Raw genomic sequence first — 16,859 nt, 5'->3', positions numbered from 1 at the left:
GGACGGTTCTGACTTAGAATATGTGGACAACTACATATACCTAGGTGTCTGGCTAGACTGTAAACTATCCTTCCAGACTCATATTAAGCATCTCCAATCCAAAATTACATTTAGAACAAGCTTCCTATTTCGCAACAAAGCCTCCTTCACTCACGCTGCCAAATATACCCTCATAAAACTGACTATCCTACCGATCCTCGACTTCGGCGATGTAATTTACAAAATACCCTTCAACAATCTATTTAGCAAACTGTATGCAGTCTATCATAGTGCCATCTGTTTTGTCACCAAAGCCCCATATACCACCCACCACTGCGACCTGTATGCTCTCATCGACTGGCCCTCGCTACATATTCGTCACCAGACCCACGGGCTCCAGGTCATCTATAAGTCTTTGCTAGGTAATGCTCCACCTTATATCAGCCCACTGGTCACCATAACAACACCCACCCATAGCACGCCTCCAGCAGGTATATCTCACTGGTCATCCCCAAAGCCAACACCTACTTTGGCCGCCTTTCCTTACAGTTCTCTACTGCCAATGACTGGAACGAATTACAAAAATCATTGAAGTTGGAGACTTATATCTCCCTCACTAACTTTAAGCATCAGCTATCTGAGCAGCTTATCGATCGCTGCATCTGTACACAGCCCATCTGTAAATAGCCCATCCAACTAACTACCTCATCCCCATATTGTTTTTTTATTTACTTTTTTTTGCTCTTTTGCACACCAGTTTTTCTACTTGCACATCATCATCTGCATATCTATCACTCCAGTCTTAATTTGCTAAATTGTAATTACTTCGCTACTATGGCTTATTTATTGCTTTACCTCCTTACGCCATTTGACCACACTGTATTTAGATTTTTCTATTGTGTTATTGACTGTACTTTTGTTTATCCCACGTGTAACACTGTGTTGTTTTTTGTCGCACTGCTCTGCTGTATCTTGGCCAGGTTGCAGTTGTAAATGAGAACTTGTTCTCAACTGGCCTACCTGATTAAATAAAGGTGAAATAAAAATGTTTAAAAAATAATAATAAAAAATGACAATGCCACCAGCCATACTGCTCGTTTTGTGCGCGATTTCCTGCAAGACAGGAATGTCAGTGTCTGCATGGCCAGTTAAGAGCCGAGATCTCAATCCCATTGAGCACGTCTGGGACCTGTTGGATCGGAGGGTGAGGGCTCACAGAACTGGCAAATCTGGTGCAGTCCATGAGGAGGAGATGCACTGCAGTTCTTAATGCAGCTGGTGGCCACACCAGATACTGACTGTTACTTTTGATTTTGATCCCGCCCCTTTGTTCAGGGACACATTATTAAATTTCTGTTAGTCACATGTCTGTGGAACTTGTTCAGTTTATGTCTCGGTTGTTGAATCTTGTAATGTTCATACAAATATTTACACAAAATAAACGCAGTTGACAGTGAGAGGACATTTATTTTTTTGCTGAGTTTATATATTCTGATGACAAGTTATGAGGCTTGCATGGAGTATGAGCACATGAATCATGCAGTTACTGGCAGTTTAACCAATGCTTACAGACCCACCTCTTAGCCTTAACAGGTCAATTGGCTAACAATAATCATTGCATGTCAAAACAGAGGAAAACGACATGTTAACATGTCTGTAAGTAGACTGTTAATGTGTTGCCAATATCAAAACGATATTTCCAGAGGGAACTGTAAAAGTGTAAAGGAGACTAAGCACATAACACTCCCCATCTGTTGTGTGTTGCAGGTAATGACGTGGCTCAGGTTTGACCTCGGAGATGCCGAAGAGACGAGACATTCTGGCCATCGTGTTGATCGTGTTGCCTTGGACGCTACTCATCACTGTTTGGCATCAGGGTGCCATCAACCCCTTGCTAGCTGCTCGAAAGGGTAAAAGTCGTTCCTGCATTTACCTAGGGGGGTTTCATGGTTAGTCTCTCTAGTAAAGGAAACCATTTTTGCTTATTTTGGGATACTCCTCTTTATATAGTACACTTTAGAGACATGATTAAAAATAACAACGTCTACACATGTCCCTGATTTTACAGCTGATTTTTTTGGGCATTTTCCCCCACCTAACATTTTAAGTATCTCCATAGACAAACATTATCAATAGAATGGCCTTACTGAACAGCCCCACCATGGCACCATCATAGGATGCCACCTTTCCAATAAGTCAGTTTGGCAAATTTCTACCCTGCTAGAGCTGCCCCGGTCAACTGTAAGTACTGTTATTGTGAAGTGGAAAAATCTAAGAGCGACAGCGGCTCAGCCGCGAAGTGGTATGCCACACAAGCTCACAGAATGGGAGTGCATACAAATCTGTCCTTGGTTACAATACAAGGCCTAATCGCCCAAAATCAGTGCCAACCTCACTAATGCGCTTGTGGCTGAATTTGAAGCAAATCCCGCAGCAAATGTTCCAACATCTATTGGAAAGCCTTCCCCAAGAGTAGAGGCTGTTATAGCAGCAGGGGGGGGGGGGGGGGGTTGGATTTTGGAATGAAATGTTCGACGAGCAGGTGTCCACATACTTTAGGTCATGTAGTGTATTTCTCTATTCGGATTCACACCTTAAACTAACTCATATTAGTCTGACAACTACTTCATTCCTTTATAAATTAGTGATGAGTATATTATATTTATCCCAAGGAGAATACATGTCTCACAAAAGAGCATGGCATTAGATTTCAGAATGATACGTTTGTTCAAAAAAATTCTCCATAACATATGGGTAAGTCCAACTATACAACTGTATAACTATGTACAACTATTTGCACGACTAGATCTTGCCTTACTCTCTACGAAGGTCATCTTTCTGGAAACATACAGTTTCTAAACAGTCTATAATAGTTTATTATACCAACAATACCAGCTTTCTTTCCCTTCTCCTAGATGACAGACAAGAGAGTCGACGAGACTCCCGGAACACCTTCACCCTCAAGAAGCCCTGCTCCTCTGAGAACAACAAGGACATTGTGGAGGTGGTACACACCGAATACGTCTACAGCCGCCCGCCGCCCTGGTCTGATGTCCTCCCCACCCTCCACGTCGTCACCCCAACCTACAGCCGGCCGGTCCAGAAGGCAGAGCTGACACGTCTGGCCAACACCTTCCTCCACGTGCCTAACCTGCACTGGATCCTGGTGGAGGACTCTCCGAGACGAACCCCGCTGGTCACCAGGCTTCTCCGGGAAACAAGCCTGAACTACACTCACCTCAACGTGGAGACACCCAGGAACTATAAGCTGCGTGGGGACACGAGGGACCCCAGGATACCCCGGGGAACCATGCAGAGGAACCTGGCCCTGCGCTGGCTCCGAGAGACGTTCAGATCCAATAATAGACACAGCCAGCCAGGTATCGTCTACTTTGCAGATGATGACAACACCTACAGTCTGGAGCTGTTTGAGGAGGTGAGTGGAACAGGGAGAGATGTTGTGCAGTACAGAGTTGTTTCCTCTTGAGTTACCAAAATAGGCTACATTTTTGGCTTCAGTGCACACTAACTGTGTAATGACATAAAGAACATGAATCCTTACAGTATTCCATTAGATAAATGCACAGCCTAAAAACATAGGCATCACTTGACACCTGCCTATTTGCGCATGCTAAAATACATTTATATAATATACTGGAAAATCAATACTTATTGATCACATGGTAATCCTTCTCCAACCAATGACTCAACCATATGTAGAATACAAATCTCTATGGGAACAACCCTCTCTCTCCTTCATCTTGTGTAGATGCGTTCAACGAGGAAGGTGTCGGTGTGGCCTGTAGCCTTTGTGGGCGGCCTGCGCTACGAGTCCCCTAAGGTCAACACCCTTGGCAAGGTGTATGGATGGAAGACTGTGTTTGACCCCCACCGACCCTTTGCCATAGACATGGCAGGGTTTGCGGTGAACCTCCGCCTCATTCTCTTTAAACCTCAGGCCTACTTCAAGCTGCGGGGAGTCAAGGGAGGATACCAGGAGAGCAGCTTACTGCGGGAGTTGGTCACCCTCAATGACCTGGAGCCCAAGGCTGCTAATTGCACTAAGGTGAGGAACTGATAGTTGTTCTGTGTGGCTCAGTTGATAGAGCATGGTGCTTGCAACACTATGGTTGTGGGTTTGATTCCACCCATAAGAAAATATATGCACTCACTACTGTATGTTTCTCTGGATAAAAGTGTCTGCTAAATGGCTAATACTATTATTATATTAAAGAGGTGTGTTGTGACTGTTGACCATTACAAGACAAGCTGATATTACACTGACATTATAATCTTGTTTTAGTGACTTAATTTCAACTAGTTTGGTGCTCTGAAAATGTGGTCATAACAAATAGTGGTATGCACAGCACAGGAAGTCACTGAAGCAAACTTGTCTTTTAGTTGTTCTTTTCCACTGTAAATGGAGGAGAATAATGCTCTTACTGTATGGATTTCAATAGGCTTTCAGTTGCTAAGGCCTTTATTCCTCAAAAAATTTTACATTTTGCCTCATGAAATGTACTTCCGATCAAATGCTTTAGAAAATGCATGTTGTTTCATAAACCCATGTGTTTTAGACCCCTTGCATCTCACCTGTGTTCACACACTCGCACACACAGTTCCACACTCCATATACCTTCAGCAAATGTTGACCATGTTTGAATATCAGTGCGAATCTAACAAGTGAATCATACTTCCGCTCTCTACAACAATACAAACATCTTCAAAAACACAATAGAAAAGGTGCACAAAGATTTGTGGATCTTTGAACTGGTACAAACATGCTTTCAGCTGTACCTTCTCCACCCTTTTAACTTGAACCCCCCCCCCACCCACCAGGTACTTGTATGGCACACTAGGACAGAGAAGCCTGTTCTGGTGAATGAGGGAAAGAAAGGATTTACCGACTCCAACGTGGAGATATGAAACTTCTTCCAACACAGGTAATAAGAAAGCTTTACATTGACTGGGATTATGTACCTTTCCCAAAGTTCACAGGTTTTTCAAACGGAATTTTGCAACCTTATGTCTGAGGGCCAACCTGTCTATCTGAGCCTCTGTGAGCTTATTATTATTATATTAAAACATTTCATATTATTTTATTATTCACAGAGTAAAGCTTTGCCGAATCTGTCTGAATTTGTATAACAGGGATGTCATGATTTCATAAAATAAAAACTTGACAAGTGATCCATACTAAAAAGCTATTTTTATGGTTTAATGTCTATGAACCCCTCTTCAAAACCAGTTGCCTAAACAATTCTCTCAATGTTTGGTATTAATGAAAATGTAACTCTGAAATTATTTCTTAATTATGTATTTTCTTTATCTCCTAAGCCCATATACTTTACACCATTGAGTTATTAATAAATATGACTGTCATTCCAAATGGACTGACAAAAGACAAGGCAGGCAGGATTGGAGTTTAATATGTATTTACAGTAATAGTACTGTACAGGGAGTCAGACCTTGTCAACTACAAGTAGCACATAGCCACATATCAATACAGGCGTAGAATATCAAAGCATAGCTTCAAAGATGGTGATACTGTATCTAGCTAAGCGTTTTACTGATGCATCGATGGAAGCTGTACACGAGGAGCTAGCCAGTCGCCAGAGTGCAGCTTAAGACAAAAGACTGTCGGTGGTTCCATAGAGTGGCCAATAAGAAGCATTGTCAACCCAGCCGACACAAAACAACTGTCCAATCAACATCCTTAAAACTAGGTACTGGACCAAACCGGACCAATCAGGGGACCCGAATGGCCCTTGTTTGCTGGTGATTGGGCTCCCTTTGTCGTAGAGCGGACTGTTCTTGGGGTGTGGAGCAGACCTGGATAAAGGGGTCCTTGTCTGACTCGAGTCAGCATTGACTGAAAGACTGATCTGGAGAGGACATGAACCCTTCCCACGTTCCACTGTAAAACACTGAACAGACACAGACAGCTACACTCCCTCAAATAACTAATTAGGACACGTCTCATACACATACACAGATAGGCGTGCACAGTGTACAGACATACAAATGCGTGTGCACAGACACACACATACATACATTCATACATACATGTGCATGACGCACATGCACACAGACTTTTGGTTGTTTGTTTTTTGTCCATTTGCACATGAATTACTGATCACATAACACTACTGATTGTATCAGCACTTCAAGATCAGGCTCTGCTGCCTATGTTCATTTTGGTGTGAAATGCTGTTTCACCTCCAACAGAAAATAGGTGAGGACGTTTGCCAGTGAAATCGTTTTATTTTAAAAATAAAAAATACATGTTATAATGCTAGTCAATGCAATATTATTATTTCACAACACATACTACAGTCACAGGATACATGCCAGTAATAGTCTTCCCTTGATACAGTATGTCATTTTCTGACCAGTCTGGACCCCAAACGCCACTTATTGACCTTTGATTTGATAATCAAAGGTAAACAGAAGGAATACTTCTGCATTGTAAACTGCCACTGTAATATTTATATGTAAATACGATCAAAAAAATGTACTTAGTATGTCAGCATCTCTTTGCTTTCCTTGTTTGACGTGGTTTATTATTCTTGTTGATATTGTCATTTCTGTTCAAAATCATAGCATTGGTTTAATTTTGTATTAATTAGTCCTATACAGTCCTGGTCTCAGGGAAGATACATTATTGAAGTGCCAAGCACATACAGCACACTAACTCATATTTGCCAATTTGATGCATGATGAATACTAAAATAAAACTGCTGAAGCTCTTGTAGTCTATCAATCAGTGGTCAGATGATACAGGTATAACATTTTGTTTGGAAGCAAGGGTCACCAGAATGCTATCATTAACATGACATGCCATTTGTTATAACCAAAATACTTGTCATCATGACACATACAGACGTTGATGACTTGTTTAGCCAACACAATGATTCTAGTTGAAAATATCTTTGTTTTTAGGCTGTGATATTTTGTTCTCATTACTAGATTCAATAAGAATCCAGTTTGGATGATATTTACGTCAATAAAATGATGAACAATATTGTATGGTGAGTTATCCCCATACAATGTACAGCATTTTGGGTCCCAGAGAAAAATTTAAAATAAGATCCATCCAGTATTATTGTTTATTAAAAGTACAGTAGCTTGGGAATGCAGTTACTGAATGTCCACAGCCATGCCCAGATCAGGAGTCTCTTCAAACGTGATTTTATTATCAGCTTCCTGCTCTTCAAACACAATGACCTGCATGACGATGATGATTATGATGTTGATGAAAATGAAGATGATGAAGAAACACATGAGGGTAACTGAACGAGACTGTAAGTAAACACAACTTTGTGAACCTAAGACTAAGAACCTAAGAGCATGTATGTATGTCTTATTTTATCATAATGTTGCTGACTAAGTGCTTGTAGTGAGTCCTACCTGGTTTACTCCACTGTTGAGAAAAGGTCCTGGGAGGTAGAGTGTTTGCTGGGGGCCGATATACCAGTGGCGCCCCAGGTTCAAACCATTGATGAAGACCACCCCTTTGCCCCAGCCCTGCAAAGATTATTATAGGCATTACAAAATGATCAACATCATAACTTTACTGTCATCCCCTTTAGTTTACGCCTCATAAATAATTAATGTGCTTGCTGAAAGCCACCTCAAACATACTACTTCAATACCAGAAATACTATCAACAGGGATTTTCTAGTTCATTCTTAGAAAATGTATCTATTTACAATTCACGTAGGAGGAATTCAGATTTGAGCTATGGGACTTTATTCCCTTTTTATGCACTTTTATCTTTATGCGTATTTTGACCTTGAACTTGTGTGTGAGAAAACGCGTGTGACAGCCAGCTAGCTATTGGTTTGTGGTGGAGATCATAGAAATGTATGGCGGAGGTGAGTATACAGATACGCCGTATTCTGCCATGATTTAATACCCTCATCATTTCACCACCTTTACGCATGAGGAAACCATGAATAAGGCCGCGCAGGTCGGTTCCAAGTGGAAAAACATCTGCTATAGAAATAACACCATTCTCCATGCGCTATAATGTAGAAATTGATAAGAGCTAGGTAATTGAGTTTGGAGAAGGGGATTGTAATTACAAATAGCAATTATTTTAGATGATATGATATTTACTTATGATCGCTGGAGACAAATGTGAAACCAGTCATATGAAAGCAAACATTTCAACATGATATGTACAGTGCATTCAGAAAGTATTTAGACCCCTTGACTTTTTCAACATTTTGTTGCATTACAGCCTTATTCTAAAATTGATTAAATTGTCCCCCCCCCCCCCCCCCTCATTAGTCTACAAAGCTAAAACTGTTAAAAAAATAATAATAATAATGAAAAATGACATTTATATACAATACCAATCAAAAGTTTGGACACACCTACTCATTCCAAGGGTTTTCTTTATTTTTGACTATTTTATACGTTGTAGAATAATAGTGAAGACATCAAAACTATAATAACATATAGAATCAAGTAGAAACCAAAAATGTGTTAAACAAATTAAAATATATTTTATGTTCTTCAAAGTAGCCACCCTTTACCTTGATGACAGCTTTGCACACTCTTGGCATTCTCTCAACCAGCTTTACCTGGAATGCTTTCCCAAAAGTCTTGAAGGAGTTTCCACATATGCTGAGCACTTATTGGCTGCTTTTCCTTCACCCTGCAGTCCAACTCATCCCAAACCATGTTAATTGAGTTGAGGTCAGGTGATTGTGGAGGGTGACAGGTCATTTGATGCAACACTCCATCACTCTCCTTGGTCAAATAGCCCTTACACAGCCTGGAGGTGTGTTTTGGGCATTGTCCTGAAGAAAAACAAATAATAGTCCCACTAAGAGCAAAACAGATGGAATGGCGTATCGCTGCAGAATGCTGTGGTAGCCATACTGGTGAAGTGTGCCTTGAATTCTAAATAAATCACTGACAGTGTCACCAGCAAAGCACCCCCACACCATCACACCTCCTCCTCCATGGTTCACGATGGGAACAACACATGCGAAGATCATCCGTTCATCTACTCTGCGTCTCACAAAGACATGGCGGTTGAAACCAAAAATCTCAAATTTGAACTAATCAGACCAAAGGACAGATTTCCACCAGTCTAATGTCCATTGCTTGTGTTTCTTGGCCAAAGCAAGTCTCTTCTTATTATTGGTATCCTTTAGTAGTGGTTTATTTGCAGAAATTCGAACATGAAGGCCTGATTTACGCAGTCTCTGAACAGTTGATGTTAAGATGTATCTGTTACTTGAACTCTGTGAACTCTGTGAAGCATTAATTTGGGCTGCAATTTCTGAGGTGGGGTAACTCTAATGAACTTATCCTCTGCAGCAGAGGTAACTCTTGGTCTTTCTTTCCTGTAGCGGTCCTCACGAGAGACAGTTTCATCATAGCGATGGTTTTTTGCAACTGCACTTGAAGAAACTGTCAAAGATCTTGAAATGTTCCTGATGTCTTAAAGTTAAAAAATGTTGTTTCTCTTTGCTTATTTGAGCTGTTCTTGCCATAATATGGACTTGGTCTTTTACCAAATAGGGCTATCTTCTGCATTCCACCACTACCTTGTCACAACACAACTGATTGGCTCAAACGCATTAAGAAGGAAAGATATTCCACAAATTAATTTTTAACAAGGCACACCTGTTAATTGAAATGCATTCCAGGTGATTACCTCATGAAGCTGGTTGAGTGAATGCCAAGAGTGTGCGAAGCTGTCATCGAGGCAAAGGGTGGCTACTTTGAAGAATCTTAAATATAAAATATATTTAGATTTGTTTAACACATTTTTTGGTTACTACATGGTTCCATATGTGTTATTTCGTAGTGTTGATGTCTTGACTATTATTCTACAATGTAGAAAATAGTAAAATAAAGAAAACCCCTGGAATGAGTAGGTGTGTCCAAACTTTTGACTAGTACTGTAAGTATTTAGACCCATTACTCAGTACTTTGTTGAAGCACTTTTGGCAGCGATTACAGCCTCGAGTCTTCTTGGGTATGACGCTACAAGCTTGGCACACCCGTATTTGAGGAGTTTCTACCATTCTTCTCTGAAGATCCTCTCAAGCTCTGAATATGCATATGTTTAGATGGCTTTCTTTCATTGATCCCTAATATTCTGAACCCGTTATCTCAATATATTATATTGAGTCTATAAAAAAAGTATCATTAATGGTACACCGTATTTAAAGGGATGGCTTTAGATAACTGTACTGAAAACACCATTGAATGAAAACTCCATGAGGAAATCTACTTGCCAGCAAGTGGGAGGTTTTTCAGCGGTTTAATTCAATATATTCAGTCCGCATAAGGGAGACACTCCCAAAGAGCTCATTGTGCATTTCCTAAGTCTGAAAATCAGGCCCTTAATCACAAGACTTCCCTGCTCCACTTCCACGATAACAAACATACAATAGCATCAGAGAGAAGCACGCACACCATAACAAGTGTCACAGCCAAAGTATCACAGTATAATATGACTGTATTTACTCACTGGTAGCTTGACGAAGGTGTCACTTGGATAGCCGTAGGTAAACATTCTTCCCAGGAAGAATCCAGGGAAACTGGGAACGTGCGGAAGGGACATCCAAGGCGCCTGGTTGAGGCTGAAATAGATATTACTCAAGGTATAGTCACAAATATATTAATGCCACACTGTTTAATATGTACATGCATACCATCAAAGACTGGGCCACCAACAGAAATGTGTTCCATGAAATGTCCACACGCAAACATTGGTTTACTTGATTGGTATCTGTAGTGCTCAAGCTCATAAAAATGACTTTTTATGAACTTGATTGTTTACAAGTACTACAAGTTGAAAATTAAAATGTACAAACCTATCAATAAAGCTGGTTTTCATATCCAGACTGTATATCGTGAAGTCCCTCAAAGGACTGTTGTTCAATAGAATGTCACCTACGAGACCTAAAATACAACACAGACTATAAAAAGGCATCAAAGCTGAAAATAAGGACATTGTTATCGGTTTCTGCTACAGTAGAATAATATAGGCAAAATAGGTGTGCACCTTTGCGCTGTTTATCTAGAGCTTTCCCATAGTGAACTCGTCCACAGTTCTCAACCAGTAAGCTCAATGTCCGTTTCTCCTGTAGTTAGAATATTAAATCATTATTTGGCTCCATACTTTTTGTTGTTGACAATTATGAAAGTTTGAAAAGCTTGTAGGTACTATTTGGAAGTAGCTTCCAGTAGGCCTCGTGTTCATCTTGCAGTACCTTTCCATCAGGCACCGCTAGCTCCAGATTCTGATGCTTGAAAATGCCAATGTAGTGTCTGTCCACAAACACCTAAAAACAAACTTCACATCTGTCAAATAAATGCTTTCAAACATGACTGTATTTTCCCATCTTCTTTATCATAAAATAATCGGGGCGGCAGGGTAGCCTAGTGGTTAGAGCGTTGGTCTAGTAACCGGAAGGTTGCAAGTTCAAACCCCCGAGCTGACAAGGTACAAATCTGTCGTTCTGCCCCTGAACAGGCAGTTAACCCACTGTTCCTAGGCCGTCATTGAAAATAAGAATTTGTTCTTAACTGACTTGCCTAGTTAAATAAAGGTAAATAAAATAATCATAATAGATTTCCACATTAACAGGACCATTTGAATAAAAAAATGTGATAGAACTGTGTCATAAACTCTATATTTTAACAAGACATCGTGTCTATAGGATGTGTAGACCCACCAGGGCTCTGTCCCGTACATTGTCTCCAGACTTGAGGGAGCCTCCACTGGTTATAATGGTCTCATAGAGGGTATAGCCATAGGACTGGCCATTCCCACTGTTCACTGGGAGATTCTCCATGTTGACTGGGGTTGGTGATTTAAATGGCTAGAGAGACATAAAGAGCCACACACACACACAGTCGTGAAGCGTAAGTTTGGTGTAGATCTGACCCATGCATACGCATACACACGCATACAGTACATACACACATACGCACATATGCACACAGAGGCACAAACAGACCCACACCCACACACAGACCGACCTACACATGGACCAGCACACACACACACACACACACACACACACACACACACACACACACACACACACACACACACACACACATATGCACACGCATACCTCCTCAGCGAAGGTCAAGGCGTCCCACAGAGAGAGGTGCTGGTACATGATGGCTGGCTCATACGTCTCCTTCCAACGCAGGGCTGGCATATCAGGGAGCTTCTCACCTCCGACACACAAGGACAAGGGAGTCATCAGACAGTGAGGTCACACACAGTCTTCGAGACTCAGATTACAGTAAAACTAACCCTGGATTTGAACACATTTTCAATGGGGATTCTCTATTGGTCTGGGAAACCAGCCCTTAAAGTTGACAAAAGTCGGGCTGTTTAATTATTATTTTTACGTTTAGTGATCAACTTACTGTGGTACTGACTGAATAGATCCCTGAGAAGGTGATACTTTGGCGTGTATTCTCCCGATTCGGACAGAGGTGCATCATAATCTGGATAACAGCAATCATCAGTCGGGACAGGGAAGATCTCTTATGACATGTTGGTACACACTGCCACTCCCTGGTGGCAATGTGTAATACAAGATAATACAATACAAAACTAAATTGTGAGAGGAAACTTCAAAACACATTGCCACTAGTGTAAATTGGAATGCTGCTAAAACCTGTAATAAATATCTGGATAAGATACCATAGCTTGTGATTAGTGCCTTGTAGATTGGGTTTGTCAGTGCTCCACTCATGAAGCCAAAGTTAGTCCCTCCGTGGAACATGTACAGGTTGATGGACATGCCGCGTCTCAGAATCTCCCGTACAGCAGAAACCATATCTGACGAACAAAGAGATCATTCATGTTCATCGCAGATATCAAACAATTTAATAACTGACATTTTGTAGAAGCATGTTAATGTGGAAATGACAGGCACAAGAATATGTTCATGAATAGCAGCTTCAGAAAAACTCCACAGTCTGAAAAACTACAGAATAAGCTAAAGGAATATTAGTCATTTCACTGACTGCTACTTTTAAATCATTGCTGAATCCTGCATATACTGGAAAGATGAAGGTAAACACATGGAAAGAGGTTCAGGATAGGGAGAAATGGAGGGACCACGACAAAGCCTAAGTAAGTAAGTAAGCTTAAAAATACAACCCTACCCTCTTGAGCGAGGACATGGTGGAGGTCTCCCCATGCATCAAACCAGCCTGTCCAGCACTCCATCACCATCATGGGGCTATTGGGCTGCCATGCATAAATATACAGTCCACAACATACACATGATCAATACAGACTTGTGTCATTTTAATATGTGGCCAATGTATAAATACTTTGCTGATCTTCCTAGTAACCTTTGCTAAGCATTTGTTGAAAATGTTCTAATATGAAGATGAGGAGCAAGTGGAGTGGATGAGACGTACCTGAATAGCATTCAAATACTTGATGTCCCCCTGATTTAGTTTCTGTAGATTCACTGTTCTGATTACTATAAGATAGGTTGGAATGAAAGGAATATACTGTAAAATGACAGCAGAACTTTGATCAGTGAAAGTGGACACAAGGACGGTGTAAAATAAGGACTCTAAGTGCGTCTACTGTAATGATAAACTGTACCTCCCGTCACACCCCCTTCTTTTAATCCCTCATGGTTATCTGACGTCAGTAAGAGCTCATTGATTCCTCTGGACTGTAGAGCCTATGAAGAAACACAGTAGTGAGTACCAATACTGGACATGACCCACACATTATAAAACCTAATTGGATAATGCCATACATACCGTAATTACATTGTGTGTGTGTGTGTGTGTGTGTGTGTGTGTGTGTGTGTGTGTGTGTGTGTGTGTGTGTGTGTGTGTGTGTGTGTGTGTGCGTGTGTGTGTATGATTACCTCCTTGATGAAAGGCATGTAAGTGTTATCCATTGCAAATGATCCATATTCATTTTCCAACTGTACAGCAATGATGGGCCCTCCTTTCTTGAACTGAAAAAAACAAAAATACATTTTCAAATGATATAGGACAATTATACCGCTAATATATTCCCTAGCTATAGCTTTAGTTTGGCTACAGCCAGGTTCTATTCGAATAGGAACCAAGTAATGACCTGTAGAGGAACCACTTTTGGAATGAGCTTGTCAAAGAACGTATTGACTGCCTCAGCAAATCCTGGGTGAGTAGTCCTCAACCTCATACTCTCGTCACGAAGAAGCCAACTTAACCGAGGGAAGAAAAGAGAGTGGAAAAGTATTATTAGATCTGCCAGGGAGAAAGATAATTGGGGGTGTTGTAGTCAGTGAAACTCACTGTTCATGAACTGTTGAGTCATATTCCCAGGAGGACAGAAAGGTAGAAGACAGCCAATCCACTCCTCCCTGGGGTATAGCATAAATTGTTTACCCTGGTTCCCATGGTCGCATATTACAATCAAAATGGTACCTTGTGTTGCTAGATCAAGTGCCTCTGTGCAAAACACATTTACACGCTCCGACTTCCTTATTACATTTACTGAGGAATGTTGCCTCAGAAATGTCCTGGCTCTTAAGAGTAGACAATTCAACAGTAAAGTAGTGTAGGACAGAGTCTCCTATTCAAAATGGATGGCTCCGTTGGCCTCAATTTCACCAAACTCCAAATGCAGTGGTTTAAAAATGGAAGGTCAGACAGACAGATAGACAGGCAAACATACAAATAGATAAACCGACAGCTGACTGACCTCGGCAGCCCTCCTAGGTCGAGCTCAGAGCAAATGTATGGCCCTGGACGCAGGATCACCCAGAGTCCTACCTCAGCAGCCAAGTTAATGTAGGCTCTGGGAAAACAAGACACGATGAAGAGTTATAATCAGTCAGGTACACCAGTTACATCACCTCAACACCAGTGGAAAAAACAGGGACATCACTCTGTACCAAAGATTGTCTTTTCTTTTCAGATATGAAAATAAGTCCACTTCTGGACTGAGGTCTGATTTTGGAGTGTAGTTTCACTTGAGCATCAGATTTGCATATATTCTGTGAACTATAGACATATGAAATTGGTGTGAACCCAAGTCCCCTGGAAACATGGGAATCATGTGACCTGACCTCAGTGCCATTAATTGCACAGCAAGCGCTGTTGTTGTGGAGATGCATTGGATGTTGTCAGGATAGTGCATCTGCTACTCACTCCCATGAGCATGGCAGCTCGAGTAATAACAACACCTGATGCCAAAAGATGTAGAATGAAATTGCCAATACATTTCAGTCGTTTGAGTATTAATGCCAGGGGGGATAAATAAGATGAAAGGCAATTGTTTGTGTTTGTATAGAGCAATGGAAAGCTGCAAACGTTCAACTGTAAATGGAGAAGAGGAGGAACAGGGGGTCCTTACTCTAAATCCAACTCTGTTTGGAAGTGGAAAACCCCTCTCTCTGGCTGATGTAAGCTCCATGGTACATATCTGCAAGATAAACAGAATGCTCCTCATTATCGCCCAACAAATGACCAGTCATGAACTATTACAACAAACACACACACACACACACACATAACATGCGCACACTGATGCCACAGGCACACTGAACACACACACACACATGCATACTGATGCTACACACACACACACTCACACAAACACTTTCACACTCACCACATATACTGCAGTTACTGTCTATTATCTATCCTGTTGCCTAGTCACTTTACCCCTACCTACTGTATATATTCATAGCTACATAAACAACCTTGTACCCCTGCACATCGACTCGGTACTGGTACTCCCTGTGTACAGCCAAAGTTTTTTTTACTCATTATTGTTATTCGTTATTCAATTCCTCGGTTTACTATTTCAAATGTATTTATTTTTATCTTTAATTCTGCATTGTTTGAAAAGGACCCGTAAGTAAGCATTTCACTGTTAGTCTACACATGTTGTTTACAAAGCGTGTGACAAATAAAATTATATTTTATTTTATTAGTAACTATTGTACTGTAGGCTTAAGTCACGACCAAATTGGAACCCTATTTAGTATAGTGCACTACTCGGACCCATAGGACTCTGGTCAAAAGTAGTGCTCTATGAATAGCATGCCATTTCAGATGGTCAAAGGTAGTGATTGCCTTAGTGATTGTATGCTACCTACGTAGTGAGGGTGTTGATGCCACAAGCCTTCATTTTCATCAGGCGGTCTCTCCAGTAGGCTCTAGGGACCCGGAAGTAGTGGACGGATCCCCCCAGAATACGGAATGTTTCTCCCTCCAAGGTGAACTGGGACGAGTTGGCACTCAAACCTACTCTCCTGCTCATTCTCCTGCCTCCGGGCGCAGTACTAGGCAAGAATTGTCCGTGTCACGTTGATTTGGGTCAATAAATATTGAACAATACAGGTCACACAAGTAGCACTCCTTTCTAGGCTACTCCAATTAATAGCCTTGTGCTTGGAGATTTTTTTATTTTTAGACCCCAAGTTTGCTGAAGTTCCAGATGGGACATAGTCCTCCAATCATATAAATAGATAATATGGATAAAATAAGGTACTTTTGTGTTATCCACTATCAAGAAATGATATGCATGAAACCACACACAGTTGTATTCATCATTTTTACATACTGAAAGTCCAATACTTCAGAGTAGGGCTAATCATTGAAGTGAAGACAAAACATTTTTTCAGTCTATCAATTCATGCTCATAAAACATGCCATAGAATGAATAATAAGTCAAATATTATTATCTTACTTACCCCAGGTACCGGTACATGATGAAGCCAACAATGCTCAAACATAAAAGTGCATAACGTCTTTTGTGGGCTTTCCTTATTCTTAGAACAACCATCTGTTAATAGTAAATATATATGTTAATCTGTTATCTGTTGATAGACAGTACTTACTGTATAGAAATGAAACCC

General features: G+C 40.9%; 2 protein-coding genes across 2 annotated transcripts in view; one reads left to right on the top strand and one right to left on the bottom strand.

Annotated features, from left to right (window-relative positions):
* The window catches only part of LOC139418137 (galactosylgalactosylxylosylprotein 3-beta-glucuronosyltransferase 1-like), a 20,668-nt gene extending 13,873 nt beyond the window's left edge, over positions 1–6,795 (top strand). The window contains exons 2-5 of the mRNA XM_071167350.1: positions 1,747–1,889; positions 2,895–3,415; positions 3,749–4,045; positions 4,819–6,795. Coding sequence (XP_071023451.1) covers positions 1,778–1,889; positions 2,895–3,415; positions 3,749–4,045; positions 4,819–4,905 — 1,017 coding nt within the window. The 5' untranslated portion in view covers positions 1,747–1,777 and the 3' untranslated portion in view covers positions 4,906–6,795. The remainder of the gene's footprint in view (positions 1–1,746; positions 1,890–2,894; positions 3,416–3,748; positions 4,046–4,818) is intronic.
* On the bottom strand, positions 6,224–16,859 carry LOC139418136 (beta-galactosidase-1-like protein 2). Its single transcript, XM_071167349.1, has 19 exons — positions 16,695–16,859; positions 16,098–16,283; positions 15,350–15,418; positions 14,696–14,791; positions 14,087–14,195; positions 13,872–13,964; positions 13,598–13,679; positions 13,405–13,469; positions 13,144–13,228; positions 12,677–12,814; positions 12,397–12,477; positions 12,093–12,199; positions 11,688–11,834; positions 11,223–11,294; positions 11,015–11,093; positions 10,824–10,911; positions 10,478–10,589; positions 7,390–7,506; positions 6,224–7,206 (listed from the first exon to the last, which is right to left on the bottom strand). The coding sequence occupies exons 1-19, from the start codon at positions 16,784–16,786 to the stop codon at positions 7,120–7,122; spliced, it is 1,905 nt and encodes a 634-aa protein (XP_071023450.1). The 5' UTR covers positions 16,787–16,859; the 3' UTR covers positions 6,224–7,119.

Source organism: Oncorhynchus clarkii, chromosome 10, assembly GCF_045791955.1.
Source record: "Oncorhynchus clarkii lewisi isolate Uvic-CL-2024 chromosome 10, UVic_Ocla_1.0, whole genome shotgun sequence".
Lineage (NCBI taxonomy): Eukaryota > Metazoa > Chordata > Actinopteri > Salmoniformes > Salmonidae > Oncorhynchus > Oncorhynchus clarkii.
The sequence above is the reverse complement of the archived record's forward strand: the minus strand, read 5'-3'. Positions and strand labels throughout refer to the sequence as shown.